This window comes from Macaca fascicularis, chromosome 16 (genome assembly GCF_037993035.2).
Source record: "Macaca fascicularis isolate 582-1 chromosome 16, T2T-MFA8v1.1".
Classification (NCBI taxonomy): Eukaryota; Metazoa; Chordata; class Mammalia; order Primates; family Cercopithecidae; genus Macaca; species Macaca fascicularis.
The window spans coordinates 4,373,974-4,391,243 of NC_088390.1; the positions used below are offsets into that span (position 1 = coordinate 4,373,974).

The window sequence follows — 17,270 nt, forward strand, 5'->3', positions numbered from 1 at the left end:
TGCATGAACAGACTTGCTAAGATAGAGTCATTACCAAGAATAAGACTAAAAAGAACAGAAAGAGCATATAAAAAGTAAAAACCCTGCATTTCTGAATCGGAATTGGAAGAATCAATATAAAATGATATGGCTTTCAAATATATAGTTCTCAGATCTGTCCACTGAAAAAGCCTCGAAAAAATGAACAGCCCAGTAGTACCCAGAATGTGGTCTCTAAATATGAATTTATCACTAAAACAGACCAGGGCTCTTCAGAGAAATGGCTGACTCCAGGTCTAGAGCAAGAAATATTAGGTTCATCTCACACATAGCAGACAAAAAGGAAGCTATCGAGTAATACTATGGTTTTGTGAAAGGGACTCAAGAGCCAGCTTGAAGAGGCCTCCACTGGTCAAATATGGGACAAATGACTGAAATACGCAAGTTTAAATCCATGAGTTTATAACTGTGAAATCAAAAACAAAAAACTAATTTATCACCACTACAGAATGCTGGTAAATCATTTTGTTATTCTGAAAACCAATTTTAAAAAGCAAAAGAATCAGTATTTAGTGTGATCCTTTTTTATTACACAAATTATATTGCCAAGTAATCAAAACAGTAATTACCATTTGATCAAATGAGGTTTCTCTCTATAAAAATATTCCAGCTAAAAAATGAAAAACAACTGAAACATTGGCCATTTTATCATTTAATCCAGGCATTTTAAAAGACAACCAGATATTACACGTCTCCTGAAAAATGAACAAACCACCACGTATGAAGTAAAGTCACCTCACAAACCTAACCTGTTTGAGCCCCTAACTACAATAACTAATTCACAAAGAACAGAAACAGAGAAATATGTTCAAGGACATCCCTGGGACACAATTAGCAAGATCTACTCTAGATATTCTAAAGAATAAGACATGGAATCTTCAGCAAATATACTGCAAAGAGCACAAAAGACAATGAATTCAAACATTTTTTAAAATTTATGACAATTATGACACAAATGAAAATGTGAAGAGTAACGAGACATTAGACAATATCCAGCAATTGTTGTTTCCTTTTTTGAGTCTGGCAATGGTGTTGTGCTGGGGGTTTTCCTACCATTTTTAGAGATACTGAAATATTTACAGAAAAATGATCATGTTTAGTATGTACTTCACAGTCATTAGGGAGAGGGCTAAGATGGGTGAAACGAGACTGACCATGACCTAATCACGCCGGGGGCTGGGGGAGCACACAGAGGCTCATTATGCCCATCTCTATCTGTCTACTTTGGTATTATTGGGCATTTAAAAGTTTCCTTAAGGCCGGGCGCGGTGGCTCAAGCCTGTAATCCCAGCACTTTGGGAGGCCGAGACGGGCGGATCACGAGGTCAGGAGATCGAGACCATCCTGGCTAACACAGTGAAACCCCGTCTCTACTAAAAATACAAAAACTTAGCCGGGCGAGGTGGCAGGCGCCTGTAGTCCCAGCTACTCGGGAGGCTGAGGCAGGAGAATGGCGTGAACCCGGGAGGCGGAGCTTGCAGTGAGCTGAGATCCGGCCACTGCACTCCAGCCTGGGTGACAGCGCGAGACTCCGTCTCAAAAAAAAAAAAAAGTTTCCTTAAAACATTTTCTTTAATCTAAAAAAAGTTTAATATAGCCTAAAATAATGCTTTCAGTATTGTTGATCATTACGTAAAAATAAACCTTCACTGCACCTCAGCAAAATACAGATTCTCAGAATAACATTCCAAGACCCAACTAGATGTCATTTTGTACTTGACTATTAAAAAAACAAGCTACTTTTGGCCAGGCGCGGTGGCTCACGCCTGTAATCCCAGCACTTTGGGAGGCCCAGGCGGGCAGATGGCGAGGTCAGATCGAGACCATCCTGGCTAACACAGTGAAACCTCGTCTCTACTAAAAATACAAAAAATTAGCCGGGCGTGGTGGCAGGCGCCAGTAGTCCCAGCTACACGGGAGGCTGAGGCAGGAGAATGGCCTGAACCAGGGAGGTGGGACTTGCAGTGAGCCGAGATCGCGCCACTGCACTCCAGCCTGGGCGACAGAGCAAGACTTCATTTCAAAAAGAAAAGAAAAGAAGCTACTTTTAACTGTAAGTGTACTTTGCCAAGACCAATTGTTGGCTAAGTCTAACTTCTACAAAGTCAAATACAAAGGGGGGTTTATAGCCTAGTAATGATTTTCCTTTGTGTCTGGATGACTGTGGTCTCCTACTCCGGGAATATGAGTTCCTGTCAAGTTTATTTATACAACACAGTTGGCTGCAAGGTGTATGTCTGTAAAGTAACTATTTTTATAGCAGCTTCGCTTTGAACTTCTGAGATCATAGATAGACCCTTTTATCCAAACAGTACATAATTACTCCTAACTATTGAGATAATTTGTCAAAATAATTTTGACCTTATCATCAGAGGAATAAATTGCCATGTTACCGTAAAACATAAAAATGCCACAAACCAAGTCACCAAAAGTAACTGCAAAAACGTTCCCGTCCTTCAACCTTCCATTAATTAATACTGAAAAAAGTCAAGTACAGCAATCACAAAGGTTTATTTCCTCTTTAGATTTTAAGATGCATCAATTTAATAATCTTTACAAATTTCTGGTAAACTTTAAAAATTTGCTTAAAATTAAAATTTTTTATTTATACCACGACATGGGCTACAGGCTAGCTGATTTCCTAATCAAAAACATTTTTGGCCAGGCACAGTGGCTCATACCTGTCATCTCAGTGCTTTGGGAGGCCAAAGTGGGAGGATCGCTTAAGGTCAGGAGTTCAAAATCAGCCTAGGCAACAGCAACATACAGCGACCCAGTCCTAGCTACTGGGGAGGCTGAGTCAGGAAGATGGTTTGGGCCCGGGAGTTTGAGGCTGCAGTAAGCCAAGAAGGTGCCACTGCACTCCAGCTTGGAGCAAGACCGTGTCTCTTAAATTAAAAAAAAAATTCAAGGCCAGGCTCAGTGGCCTCTAATCCCAACAGTTTGGGAGGCCGAGGCAGGAGGATCACTTGAACCTAGAAATTTGAGACCAGGCTTGGCAATATAGTGATACATTGCCCGGGCGTGGTGGCTCACACCTGTAATCCCAGCACTTTGGGAGGCTGAGGCAGGGGGATAACCTGAGGTCAGGAGTTCAAGACAAGCCTGGCCAGTATGGTGAAACCTCATCTCCACTAAAAATACAAAAATTGGGCAGGCGTGGTAGTAAGTGCCTCTAATCCCAGCTATTCAGGAGGCTGAGGCAGGAGAATTGCTTGAACCTGGGAGGAGGTTTCAAGGAGCTGAGATCGCATCATTGCACTACAGCCTAGGCGACAAGAGTGAGACTTCGTCTCAAAAAAAAAAAAAAAAAAAAAAAAAAAACAACAAAAACCAACAAACAAAAATATTAGCCGGACATGGTGGCATGTGCCTATACAGTCCCAGTTACTCGGGAGGACTGCTTGAGCCTGGGAGGTAGGGAGAAAGAGCAGTGAGCCAAAACCACACCAATGCACTCCAGCCTGGGAAATAGAGTGAGACCCTGTCTCAAAACACAACAAAAAACATATCCAACCCAATTTCTTTTACCGTGCTTCAAAAACACAAGGAAAATGAAACAGACAAGCCAAGCAGATCAGAGATGATCTCTTAATAAGAATTTGTCAATATGCTTCCCAAAAGGATTTGCTTGGCAGAATTCTGGACCACATTCCTAAAGTAACACTTACTGACATTCTGCTACCTGCAGTATTTCACCCTGCTTATCACAGCCTCTTCAATCACAGGCGTAAGGGTTCTTCAATATTAAGTCCTAAGTATGTTGTTGCTTGCGCATAAATTATACAAAATAGCATAAGCATACATCTCTGCCAAGATATGTTGCCGCAGGAGCTCCTCACAATACCGAAATTATGCCCTAGCACTAGCTTACAGTGTCACACAAACAGCTTACTTTGATCTCACCTATTTTATACAAATAAATTTGATAAAGATTTCTGGGGACTTCTGAATGTCACTTCACAATGGAAAATTTGGGCACAGCATATGATATTTTGTCAGTATTACTAGCCTGGACAACTTAAACAGATCATTTCTATTTTTTTAGTCTCATTTTCTTTATCAGTAAAGGATGGCAAAGCCCATGGTAACGTTGCAACACAGAGAGGAGACACTCTATATGCGAAAGTCTGACCCATCTTAAGGTACAATAAATGTTAGTTGTCCATTTCCTTCCTTTAAAACCGCTCATTAATTAGGCTACAGGATATAAAAGGAATACATCCATGCTCTTCAGAATCTTGAGAACAAGCCCATGCCTGAAATATTTATTTTGGAAAATACTACCCGGCTTCAAACATCACGCCCAACTATGTTTCTAGCAGGACTGCCAGACAAGGCCCCCGGGCCCCAAAGCCACAGGAGGGAGTGGTCTTTCAGAGTGGGGAAGCTGGGCTATAAAGGCCTGAGAGCTGCCAATAGTCACAGTTCAAGTCTCAAGGAGAATGAAGCCAAAACAAAGAATAAGTAAGAAAAAGAGATCCAAACAGATATTTGATTTATTACACCTGGTACTACTCCTGCCCTTCTATAAACTTAGTTAAAAGTCAGTTTTCCTTTTTTGTCTAAATTTATTTTAGTTGAATTCCTGTCACTTCCAACTAAGAATGTCACCTTCTTCACTTGTAAAGCCCTATTTTTAAGTTTACATCCCAGTTGGTGTCTAATCAGTTTCCCCTTGAACACCAGTGGTTCTCAACTGTCCTTTTACCTTCCCCCAATTACACGGGGCAAAAAGGTGGTTCTCAGGCTGCAGTGAGCCGTAAACATGCCGCTGCTGAATGAAGCAAGCACAGTCATGAGATTCTTCAATTTCCAATTCACTTTAAGTTCATTTCAACCACCGAATAATACATGTAAAAAAACAGAAGGACTTCAGAAAAACAGTCTCAAAGAAATTACAGAAACATATTTTTAAAAGAAGACCCAAAAGAAAACATTATAGAGCAACAGGAGACCTTATAGGAAAGCGAGACACAGACAAAAAACAACTAAAAACAAATCATGGTCATAACTTTAAGAAATACTTCTAATGAAAAGATAAATCGATATTTTAAAAGAGTAAAGATAATAAACAAAGGAGATTTACATAAGTTAAGCTGGCATTCCTGAAGAGATCAGAATATGGCATAAATCTACAAAGCCTTCTATAATAAGTAAAAAACAGATTGAAAACATATCCCACAACTCAGAAAAAAACTGGTACAAAATAAACAGTAAAACATCTGTCAAAGGAGGCACTGAACTTTAGGAAGGGAAAAAACAAGTCCAATATAGGTGGGTGGGTAGAACCAACCAGGTTAGCCTCAGATTTCCCCACAATACTCAATGTAGGTAAGTAACAGTGACGTGAATAAATACAGAATCCTGAAGAAGAATGTGATACAAAGAATGAGAAATGCAGCCAGGCACGGTGGCTCACACCTGTAATCCCAACACTTTGGGAGGCCCAGGAGTTCAAGACCAGCCTGGACAACACAGCGAGACACCACCTCTACAAAAAATACAAAAATTAGCTGGACATGGTGGCAAGCGCCTGTGGTGCCAGCTACTCAGGAGGCTGAGGGAGCAGATCACTTGAGCCCAGGAGGTCGAGGCTGCAGTGAGCTGTAAGCATGCTGCTATACTCCAGCCTAAGCACCTGTCTCAAAAAGAGAGAGAGAGAGACAGAGAGAGAAAGCCCAAACAAGAAGTCAAAATAAGATGGCAATACACATTCATAAGTATTGTAAACTTTAAGGACTTTGGTACTTTTTGAAATAAATGCTGGGAAATGAATCAAAATAAACAATTCTGTCATAGAAAAACAGAGGTGAAAGGGACCAGTGTAGTTACCAACCCCATGTAAATGCATAAATAAAACCAAACCACCATGAATGCTATAAGCTTTTCTGTAAGTATATATATTTAATAATATATGCTGCCATTGCCAAGGGGCGCACACACACGTGTGTGTGTGTGTTATTTTCTTGTTGTCATTGGTCCTATTTTCACATTATCAGGATTTATATATAAATTTATATTATCAGGATTTTACATTGTTATTTTCTGTATTATTGTAATTTTACATTATCAGGATTTCTATGTTAAAAAATAATAACAAATTACTAAATATATACATTTATGGTTAGAAAATGAGAAGGGAATGGAGGGAAGGAAAGGCAGAGAGGTACTAAGGAACACATATGTGTTTATTCCCTCATCCTGGACATCAGTAAGTCAGTGGGTTCCGTCAAGAGTCTCAAAACTACTTAGAGGTTTTTTATCAATTTTCTTCTCTCAACTTTGACTCTTTTAGAAATTAATCTCTTCTTGATATAAATATCTATCTATAGGTCAATAATTTCTTCAACATTACCTTAGCTGGGTTGTCATTCGTATGCAACTTGCAGCTTAAAGTATATAAATGGCATACCTATTACAACCCCAGGTTTCAGCCTGCGTACATGCCCTGAAAGGTAGATGCAAGGATGTCCAACACTGGGAGGTATCTGTAGGTGGTGGTGGTTATTACCAAGTAGTAGAATATTTTCAACTTTCTTATATATACTTTGATTTTTTAAATAATGAAAAAAGGCCATTTATCCTAAAGTAACATAGGAAAATAAAATAGAAGGCATGAGACACTCCACCTTCTTACTCTCCAAAGACAACCACTGCTAACAATTTGCTGTGTATTTTTTCAGATTTGGGCTATACCACCATACACTATACAGAAATGGAATCACCCTTTTCTAACTGATGGCCACTTAGCATAGTCTGAACATTCGATACTTTGTTTCCACCACCACACCTCATTTTTTTTTCCCCCTCAAATATAAATAATGCTGCCTAGGTATGAGGTGAGAGGAGTGAAAAAACAAAAAGAAAGGTAAAAAAAAATGATGAGTATTTAAAAGTCTTTTAAAAAATAAATAAAGGCCAGGCGCAGTGGCTCAAGCCTGTAATCCCAGCACTTTGGGAGGCTGAGGCGGGTGGATCACAAGGTCAAGAGGTCGAGACCATCCTGGCTAACACAGTGAAATCCCGTCTATACTAAAAATACAAAAAAATTAGCTGGGCGTGGTGGTGGGCACCTGTAGTCCCAGCTACTAGGGAGGCTGAGGCAGGAGAATGGCGTGAACCCAGGAGGTGGAGCTTGCAGTGAGCGGAGATCGCGCCACTGCACTCCAGTCTGGGAGACGAGACTCCGTCTCAAAAAATAATAATAATAAAATAAAATAAATAAATAAAAAGAAAAAATAATGCTGCCATTGCCAGGCGGTATAAACCTGTAGCCGCAACCGTTTTGGGGGATGAAGTAGGAGAATCTCTTGAGCCCAAGAGAGTTTGAGGCTGCAGTGAGCTATGATCGCACCACGGCACTCCGGCCTGAACAACAGAGCAAGATCCCATCTTAAAAAAAAAAAAAATTAATTTAATTTAATTTAAAAAGAAAACTTTGCACTCTCCTTGTACATCTGTGGAAGTATATCTAGAATATAAACTATAAACTGAACTCTAAATCAAAGGAACATATATATCAAACCACAAAATGTTTACTTCAATGTATTATCCCAGAAACATTATAGGTAACTATTTCCCTCCAGTCTTGCTAACACTGGGTATTTTACCACTAGCTAACACCGGGCATCCTTCTGCCACTGGCAATTTATCTTTGGTGCATTTATATATTTTTATTTCCCCACCCCTTTTTTTTACATTGAGTGATTCTCCTTTTTCTTATTATCTGGATGGGCTTTTTAAGCACTGTGGCCTTTTTTCTTTGTTTGGAGACAGAGTTTCACTCTGTGGCCCAGGCTGGAGTGCAGTGGTGTGTTCATGGCTCACAGCAACCTCTGCCTCCAGGGCTCAAGCAATCCTCCCACCTCAGCCTCCTCAGTAGCTGGGACCACAGGCACAAACCACCATGTCTGACTTTTTTTTTTTGTATTTTTGGTAGAGACAAGGTCTTCCTATGTCGCCCAGGCTGGTCTTGAACTCCTGAGCTCACCCGCCACCCCGCCCACCCAAGTGCTGGGATTACAGGTGAGCCCAGCCAATTTGCATAATGTTTGTTGCTATTAGAGTCTAAGGTATGAAGGCAATATTTACATTTAAACCCCCAATTTTCCTAGGCTATTAGTGGGCCATTCAAATGTGTGTCTATAAAATTTATTATAATTAAAGCAAAAGTCTGAAATGTGAAAATTAGCAAGATAATATAATTTTTCTTTTGTGTATTTCGATTGGACTAAGTATGATATGAAACTCAAAAGCCAAACAAGTCAGAATGACAGCTTTGTCTACATTTTGAAATACAACAATCTGAATGACAGGTTTCTAAGATATGACCAAGTAATAAACTACTTTTAATGCAAGTATAAGAAGTAGATTCACATAAAATGCACAAAGTTAAAAACTGGAACAGGTAATACAAATACAAAATGTTCTACTCACAAACACATATTAAGACGGTGTTGACTCCTCATTCCTCTAAGTAGTCTCTACCCACTTCTTGACATAAGAAAGAAGGAATAATGTAAGCAGCAGACCATGCCAGCTCCAATCCAAGATTTCTTCCAAAGGGGAACAACAGGTGTGATTGTGTCGAAGTAGCTGTGACATACTGACACTAATTCTCTCTCTGCTGTATCTTCCCATCATGCCTGAACTCCTCCTCAAACCCTTCCCTAAGACGGCATTAGGAGATCACGTTTCTCTAATTCAAATAACTATTTATTTGTATGTGCTTCTTCTCCTTATCATCACATTAGCAAAAGAAGAGAGCCCTGTTGCATGATCAGAAATGTTGTGCATGAAATATAACTTCCACTGAAAGGCATCTTGTACACGATCTTCTCCATATTAAGTAAAAATGGCTTCTAAGAAAATGGGATGTCCTGGGAAAATACAGGTGAACCTAACGAAGAGGCCTAGGAAAGCACATACATTGAAAGAAAAAATTGGAAGTAATGCATTTGTTAAGGCAAGGGAGCCAAAACTCAAGCCCCCGACTCTAAGTATATCCCCTGCATCACACATAAGACCGTTTCTATGCAAGCGAAATACAAATGAAGGCAATGTTGATGACTTGGACATAGCATGGTGCTTTTCTAACCATTACGGTAATACTTTATACAACAAATTTATAACTGCAAGCAGCATGGAACCACTGAGCACTGTGTGGCAACAGCAATGTGCATTTATTATCTCCAAAGTTATGAAGGTCAAAGTGGAGAAACAGGAGAATTTGGTGAGCAGCTGAGTTGCAAAGCAAACCCTGAATTGTCTGAGAGGTTTAAGAACAGTACATAAAAGCATAAATTAAATATCATTGATAAATAAATTAGCTTCTGCTGATAGCAAGACTGCAACAAACTTTCCCCCAATGAATTGCAGAAAACCATTAATAAAGATAGAAATATTAGAAAGCAAATTTGTAACTGACAAAAACAGACCTTTCTTAAGGAATTCATCTTTTGTAAGATAAGAAAACGTGTCAGGCTAACATTGCTTTTCTATTTAAAAAATTGAGAGAGATGTTAAGCTAAAGCCTCTGCTGATATACTCTGAACACCCAACAATACTTAAGACCAACCCGTAAAACAAACGCAAGGACTCATCACAACCTATGACATTAAATGTCAATTACTGATGCAGTTTCTGATGCAGGATGATGATGAAGACAAAACTCCTTTAACTAAGGACTTTAAGGAAGAACCTAAGACGACATATGAATTCATCAAAACGAAAATGAATTAATCAAATAAGAAACCAATCCCTTTCAATTTATTGCTGACCTCCAAAGTTTACAGAAACTCATCTCCCAAAGCAAAAATTATCAGATCTTACTAAGAAGACTGGGTTGAGGGAATAGCTTTGTCGCCCAGGCTGGAGTGCAGTGGCACAATCATGGTTCACTAAAGCCTTGACCTCCTGGGCTCAGGCAACCCTCCTGAGCCTCCTGAGTAGCTGGGTCTATAGGTACATGTCACCATGCCCAATTAATTTTTGTAGTTTTTGTAGAGGCAGGGTTTCACCATGATGCCCAGGCTAGTCTCGAAGTGGGCTCAAGCGATCTGCCTACCTCGGCCTCCCAAAGTGCTGGGATTACAGGTATGAGTCACTGCACCTGACAGAAACTAGTATTTTTAAGGCTTTATGTAATGCAAGAAAGGGGTGGAAATTTGTTATGTAGATATATTTAGAGCATTTCAGTCACAACCATTAATGTAATAATCCAGGCAAGGATGATCAATGGATGCTAAAACCATTCAGTGAAAAGGTCACTGGAGAACGGAATATGATGCCCAAGCATCATCCCCCAGATTACTCACCAGCACAAAGAGATAATGCATCTTGACAACAGAGAAATCTGGCAATCACCAAATAACTGTTCAAATTTGGAACCATTAACCCAAGAACGTGTATCTTCTTATCTGATGCAAAATGGTATACACAAGCTTCATCTATGACATACTCTTGCCCCTCCCCCAAAATGTTTACACTGAATCAAATCAAGCTTCTTAGACCTGCACTTTCTAATATAATAGCCACTAGTCGCATGTGGCTACTAAGCACCTAAGAAGTGGCTAGTCTTAGTAGAGATGCGCTGCAAATGTAAAATATAAACTGGATTTTTGAAGACTTTGTGAGAAAAAAAAGTTATGCTGATTGCATCTTGAAATTTTATTTTAGGTGTATTGTTAAATAAATTATTAAAATGAATTTTACCTATCTTTTTACATTTCTAAACGTGGTTACAATTTTAAAAACACGTATTAGGCTCTCATTTGTGGTTCTCGTATTTCTATTAGATAGTACTGCTATAGTTTGCAGGAAATATAGGGGATGTGGAAATAAGTGAAATAATTGCTTTATTTATAAAGTGAGATGGGGTCTCACTATATTGTCCAGGCTGGTCTCAAACTCCTGGGTTCAAGTGATCCTCCCAACTCGGCCTCCCAAAATGCTGGGATCACAGGCACGAGCCACCATGTCCAGCCAGTTAAATGATTTATTGAGAAAATAGTTAGAAAAATCCACAATGTTGAATAGGATACTCTACTTAACAACTAGTTTAAAATCTTCAAAAATCCGATCTCAAGAGGATTCTTAGGGCCATCAAAGTATTCTGTATGATACTGTAACGGTAGATACACGTCAAATATTTCTCTAAACCCATAGAATGTACAACACCAAAAGTGAACCCTGATATAAACAATGGATTGTGGGCGATGACGTGTCAATGTAGTTCATCAGTCATAACGAATGTACCATTCCGGTGGAGGGTGTTGATAAAGGGGAGGTGTGCATGTGTGGGGTGTGGGGTATATGGGAAATCTCTACTTTCTGCTCCATTGTGCTATGAACCTAAAACTGCTCTAAAAAAATTAAGTATTAACAAAAAGGCAAAGAATTGTTGGGCAGGGGAGGGATGCAACACATAAACACTGAGCAGATCCAGGATCAGAAAAAAATAGCTGTTACACATTCTGGAACAAGTGGGAAAAGTTTAATAGCTGTAATTAATGTCAAAATGATACTATGGTTATGGATGAGAATATTCTTCTTAGGAATGGCAAACTAAACTGAGAAGTGAGATATCATGTCTGCCACTTACTCACATTCAAATGGTTCCACCAAACTGGGGCAAGGAGAAGAAGAAATGAAGTATTTTAGTTTGGGGATTTTTAGTAGGCTAGAAAAGCCTTGTTTTTTCCCACTTAAAATAATCAGGCCAGAAGCTGGGTGCAGTGGCTCACGCCTGTAATCCCAGCACTTTGGGAGGCCAAAGCAGGTGGATCACTTGAGGTCAGAAGTTCGAGACCAGCCTGGCCAACATGGGCCATGAACCACCCCATCTCCACTAAAAATACAAAAATTAGCCAAGCATGGTGGCGTGAGCCTATAATCCCAGCTGCTCGGGAGGCTGAGGCAGAGAACTGCTTGAACTCAGGAGGTGGAGGCTGCAGTGAGCCGAGATCACACCAATGCACTCCAGTCTGGGCGACAAAGCAAGATTCCGAGTAAAAAAATGAAAAATAATTTAAAAAAGAGTCTTGGCTCAAATGCCAGATTCTCCTAAAATCTTTCTAAGTCAGAAAGGCAAATTAACTTTCTTGTCTATGTTACCAGGCACTATTTAAATGTATCTTATAGGGCCAGGCATGGTGTCTCACACCTGTAATCCCAGCATTTTGGGAGGCCAAGCCAGGCAGATCATCTGAGGTCAGGAGTTCGAGACCAGCCTGGCCAAAATGGTGAAACCCTATCTCTACTAAAAGTACAAAAATTAGCCAAATGTGGTGGTGTGCGCCTATAGTCCCAGCTACTGGGGAAGCTGAGACACGAGAATGGCTTGAACCTGGGAGGCAGAGGTTGTAGTGGGCCAAGATCACACCACTGCACTCCAGCCTGGGCGACAGAATGAGACTCTGTCTCAAAAATAAACAAATAAATAAATAAATGGCTTCAAGTCTTTTTTATGTGTTTGTCTGTTTGCTTGAGACAGGGTCTTGCTCTGTTGCCAAGGCCGGAGTGCAGTGACATGATCCTGGCTTACTGCAACCTCCACCTCCTGGGCTCAGGTGATCCTCCCACTTCAGCCTCCTGAGTACCTGGGACTACAGGCATGTACAACCATGCAGACTAATTTTTTGTATTTTTTGTAGCGATGGGGCCTCACCACGTTGCCCAGGCTGGTCTCAAACTCCTGAGCTCAACTGATTTACACGCCTCAGCCTCCTGATGTGCCGGGATTACAGGCATGAACCACCGCTCCCAGCCCTCAAGTCTTATTACAATACCAATCAGCTGTAACAGGCAAGTATTTTCTAGCTACTTGATTCTTAATCTCATTCCCTCCCAATACTGGACAAAACGGACTACAAATTTAGACTCTAACTAAGTGGTTTCCGGAGCAAAGTGTTTTCAGATAGGTACTCAAGATTCCCTACTCTTGCTACACCACTAGGCTGTTCTCCCAGGCTCCCAGAACTCGGGTAACCCTTAAATAATGACACATATTCAAACCAGTATTCTTCCTAGGGCATCCTGAATAATATGGTTCTGTTTTCTGACGTGGGTGGACTTTTCATGCTCTACCTCAGTGGTTTTAAAACTTCAACCAACTATTTCTTCACCTGCTAGCGGTTACATGGTATTCGTTTTAAAATAACTCTTAAACTTGTATGTATCTACATTGCATGTATCACATATATACCCACTATTCTGTATAAGTGAAAATATGAAAGAGACATATGCTGGAAAGACCAAAAAGTAAAATAAAGAGAGCTTAAGAGACTTCTAAACAACTGAATCTTTTCCTTAAACACAAAAAAAAATCCACCCAAAGGAATTTACAAATACAATGTAATCCCTGTATCAAAATCCCAACAACTTTTTTTGCAGAAATAGAAAAACCCATCCTAAAATTCACATCCCAAATCGCCAAAACATGCTTGAAAACAAGAACAAAGTTGGAGAACTCCCAGGTCCTGATTCCAAAGTTTACTACAAAACGACAATAATCAAAACAGTGTGGTATTGGCAAAAAGACAGACATACAGACCAATGAAACAAAATAAAAGCCTAGAAATAAAACCCTTGCACATACGGCCAACTGATTGTCAACAAGGGTGACCAGACCACTCAATGAGGAAAGAAAATCTTTCAATAAACAACGCTAGGGGCCGGGCGTGGTAGCTCACACCTGTAATCCCAGCACTTTGGGAAGGCCAAGGCGGGTGGATCACGAGGTCAGGAGATTGAGACCATCCTGGCTAACACAGTGAAACCCCGTCTCTACTAAAAATACAAAAAAACCAGCCGGGCGTGGTGGCGGGCGCCTGTAGTCCCAGCTACTCAGGAGGCTGAGGCAGGAGAATGGCGTGAACCCAGGAGGCGGAGCTTGCAGTGAGCCGAGATCATGCCACTGCACTCCAGCCTGGGTGACAGAAAAAAACACTAGGGAAACTGGATATCCATAAGCAAAAGAATGAAGGACTCTTTCCTTACATGATATGCAAAAATTAACTCTAAATGAAATGAAAACTTAAACATAAGAGCTGAAACTATAAAACTCTCAGGTGAAAAAATAAGAGAAAATCTTCATGACACTGGATTTGGCAACAAACTCTTGGACATGACACCAAGATCAAAGGAGACAAAAGAAAAAATAAATGATTTGCATTGAAACTTAAAACTTTTATTCATCAAAAGCAACCCCCAAAAAATGGGAAAAATATTTGCAAATCACATATCTGATAGAGGATTAATATCCAGAATACAAAAAGAACTCATACAACTCAATAACAACAACAAAACCAATGCAAAAATGGGCAAATGACTTGAATAGGCATTTCTCCAAAGATGAAAAGATGGCTGGTCAACAAGCACAATGCAAAGATGCTCAGTATCACTAATAATAGAAGAAATTCAAAACCACAATGAGATACCACTTCACACCAATTAGAATTGCTATTATTAAACACACACACAGAAAATGACAAGTGTTGACAAGAATGCAGAGAAATTAGAACCCTGTGCATTGCTAATGGGAATGTACAAGGATGTAACCATTGTGAAAGGCAGTATGGCATGTCCTCAAAATATTAAACTTAGAATTACCATATGATCCAGCAATTTCACTTCTGGTTATATATGCAAAAGAATTAATGCAGGGGCTCAAACAGATGTTTGCACACCAATGTTCAAAGCAGCATTTTTCACAACAGTCAAAATGTGGAAATAACCCATGTCAACCAATAGAAGAATGGATAAACAAAATGTGTAGTATAGTATATACACATACAACGGGACGTTATTCAGCTTTAAAAAGGAATGAAACTATGATACATTCTACAACGTGAACGAACTTGAAAATATTATGCTAAGTGAAATAAGCCAGATACAAAAGGATAAATATTGTATGATTCCACTTACATGAAAATACCTTGTGGCCAGGCATGGTGGCTCACACCTGTAATCCCAGCACTTGGGAGGCCAAGGCGGGTGGATCACCTGAGGTCAGAAGTTTGAAACCAGCCAGGCCAACATGGCGAAACCATGTCTCTACTAAAATACAAAAATTGACCGGGTGCGGTGGCTCACACCTGTAATCTCAGCACTTTGGGAGGCCGAGGCAGGTGGATCACCTCAGGTCAGGAGTTCAAGGCCAGCCTGACCAACATGGCCAAGCCCTGTCTCTACTAAAAATACAAAATTAGCCAGGCATGTCTATTACAGGCTCATGTCTGTAATCCCAGCTACTCGGGAGGCCGAGGCAGGGAGAATCACTTCAACCCAGGAGGCAGAGGTTGCAGTGAGCCAAGATCACGCCATTGCACTACAGCCTGGGTGACAGAGCAAGACTCTGTCTCAAAAAACAAAACAAAACAAAACAAAAAACTAGCCAGGCATAGTAGCGGGCACCCCTGATCCGGCCACTTGGGAGGCTGAGGCAGGAGATTCACTTAGAACCGGGAACAAGAAGTCGTAGTGAGCCAAGATCGCGCCACTGCGCTCCAGCCCGGGAAACAGAGTGAGACTCTGTCGCAATTAAAAAAAAAAAAAAAAAAGAAAGAAAGAAAGAAAAAGAAAATACCTTGAGAAGTTAAATTCAGAGACAGAAAATAGAATGGGGGTTGCCAGGGGCTGGGGATAAAGAGGGATGAGGAATTACCGGTTTGTGTGTTTGTTTATTAATAGTTAAGTGCAGTAGTGAGAAGGGGGGAAGAGTACAATGGAGGAGTTAAAAAGTCCGATATACAAATCTGAAGTGTGGGACACATCAAATGGAAGCCAAGCATATTCCCACCTCCTTGTGTGGCAGATCCTAAAATATAGATGGACTGTGTCATTACTCTGAATCACCCTCAAGCCTTCGATGCGGCCCACACCCAAAGAAGGCACCATTAATAATCTACCATGTACTTAAGATTCCTCCCAATACAGTACTCAGCAGCCACACCCGCCAAATAAATCCATGATGAGACATCTGCCATCCTTGCCTTAATATAACTGACCTCTGAGAACAAATCTGCCCTCCTCTTCCTTCTGCAGGAACCCTTTCTCCTTTCCTTTCTGTAGAGTTTCTCCTATGACAGGCCCATTTTGGCCCATGTGCAGTGCAAGTAGGCCGATATGCTCAGTCTCACTGTTAAAGAAACAGATAGTAGAAATAACTCCGAACTTCTTAGTTTTGGAAAGAATATCAAATTCCACCAAGTTGCAAGTCATTATTTTACAGAATGGAAACTTAAGCCTTGACTAGAATGATGGTTAATCTGGTTCTCCCAGCAGAGAACCCATATATTAAGATAAACTAGTCTAGCTCTCTTTAAAAATTAAGTGAACAAAATGAGAAATGCTTTTCACAAGTTAATTTTTAAAGTAAATATACACGGTGTATATTATTTTATGATGTCTAAAATATCAACATATTGGATTTTTTGCAAAAGCCCTTTACTACCTATGCATACAAAAAAAAGTTCTTCCCTTGGGTGATTTAATAGACCTAGTAAATGTCAGATAACTTAAATATTTTGGCTAACAAGAGATACAATAAAGTCTATGATTCTGATCTGAATTCATTGCCCTATACCCTGACTACTGCAGAGAACGCAATAAAGTAAGAGGATGCTGTCACGCTTGCTTCTTAGCTTCTTTTGCATTCCTCTGTATCTTATTCCATTTACAACAATTTATCTGCATGACATACCAAGAACCCATAAAATAACCCTGAAATTATTTATACATTTATTCAAACTTATAAAAGAAACCTAAGCACATAGAAAATTGGAATTCATCTAAAATTTTTTCAAAATTAAATTAGGAAATTATGTGACTACCACTTGATGGGCTTCTGTGCTGCATTAAAAAATGACAATGGCGGCCTGGTGTGGTGGCTCACACCTGTAATCCCAGCACTTACGGAGGCGGAGGCAGGTGGATTGCCTTAGCTCAGGAGTTCAAGACCAGCCTGGGCAACATGGTGAAACCCCGTCTCTACAAAAATACAAAAAATTAATCAGGCGTGGTGGCGTGTGCCTGTAGTCCCAGCTACTCTGGAGGCTGAGGCAGGAGAATTGCTCGAACCCGGGAGGCAGAGGTGGGAAAAAAATACACCAAAACCATACATTATTGTATTCAGGTGAAATGAGACTGAGGCTGGGCACACCAGCTCACACCTGTAATCCCAGCACTTTGAGAGGCTGAGTTGAGTGGATCGCTTTAACCCAAGAGTT

At 40.2% G+C, this 17,270-nt stretch overlaps 1 protein-coding gene across 7 annotated transcripts in view; it reads right to left on the minus strand.

Annotated features, from left to right (window-relative positions):
- The window catches only part of UBE2G1 (ubiquitin conjugating enzyme E2 G1), a 104,634-nt gene that overhangs the window by 48,573 nt on the left and 38,791 nt on the right, over positions 1 to 17,270 (minus strand). For 5 of the 7 annotated variants that reach the window (XR_012425145.1, XM_045376347.3, XM_045376351.3 and 2 more), the window contains one exon: positions 16,050 to 16,180. The exons of the other annotated variants lie outside the window; for them this stretch is intronic. Coding sequence is in view for 4 of the 5 variants with exons in the window: in XM_045376347.3 (XP_045232282.1) it covers positions 16,050 to 16,146 (97 nt within the window). In the remaining variant the exon portion in view is untranslated. The remainder of the gene's footprint in view (positions 1 to 16,049; positions 16,181 to 17,270) is intronic. 7 annotated transcript variants of the gene reach the window in all.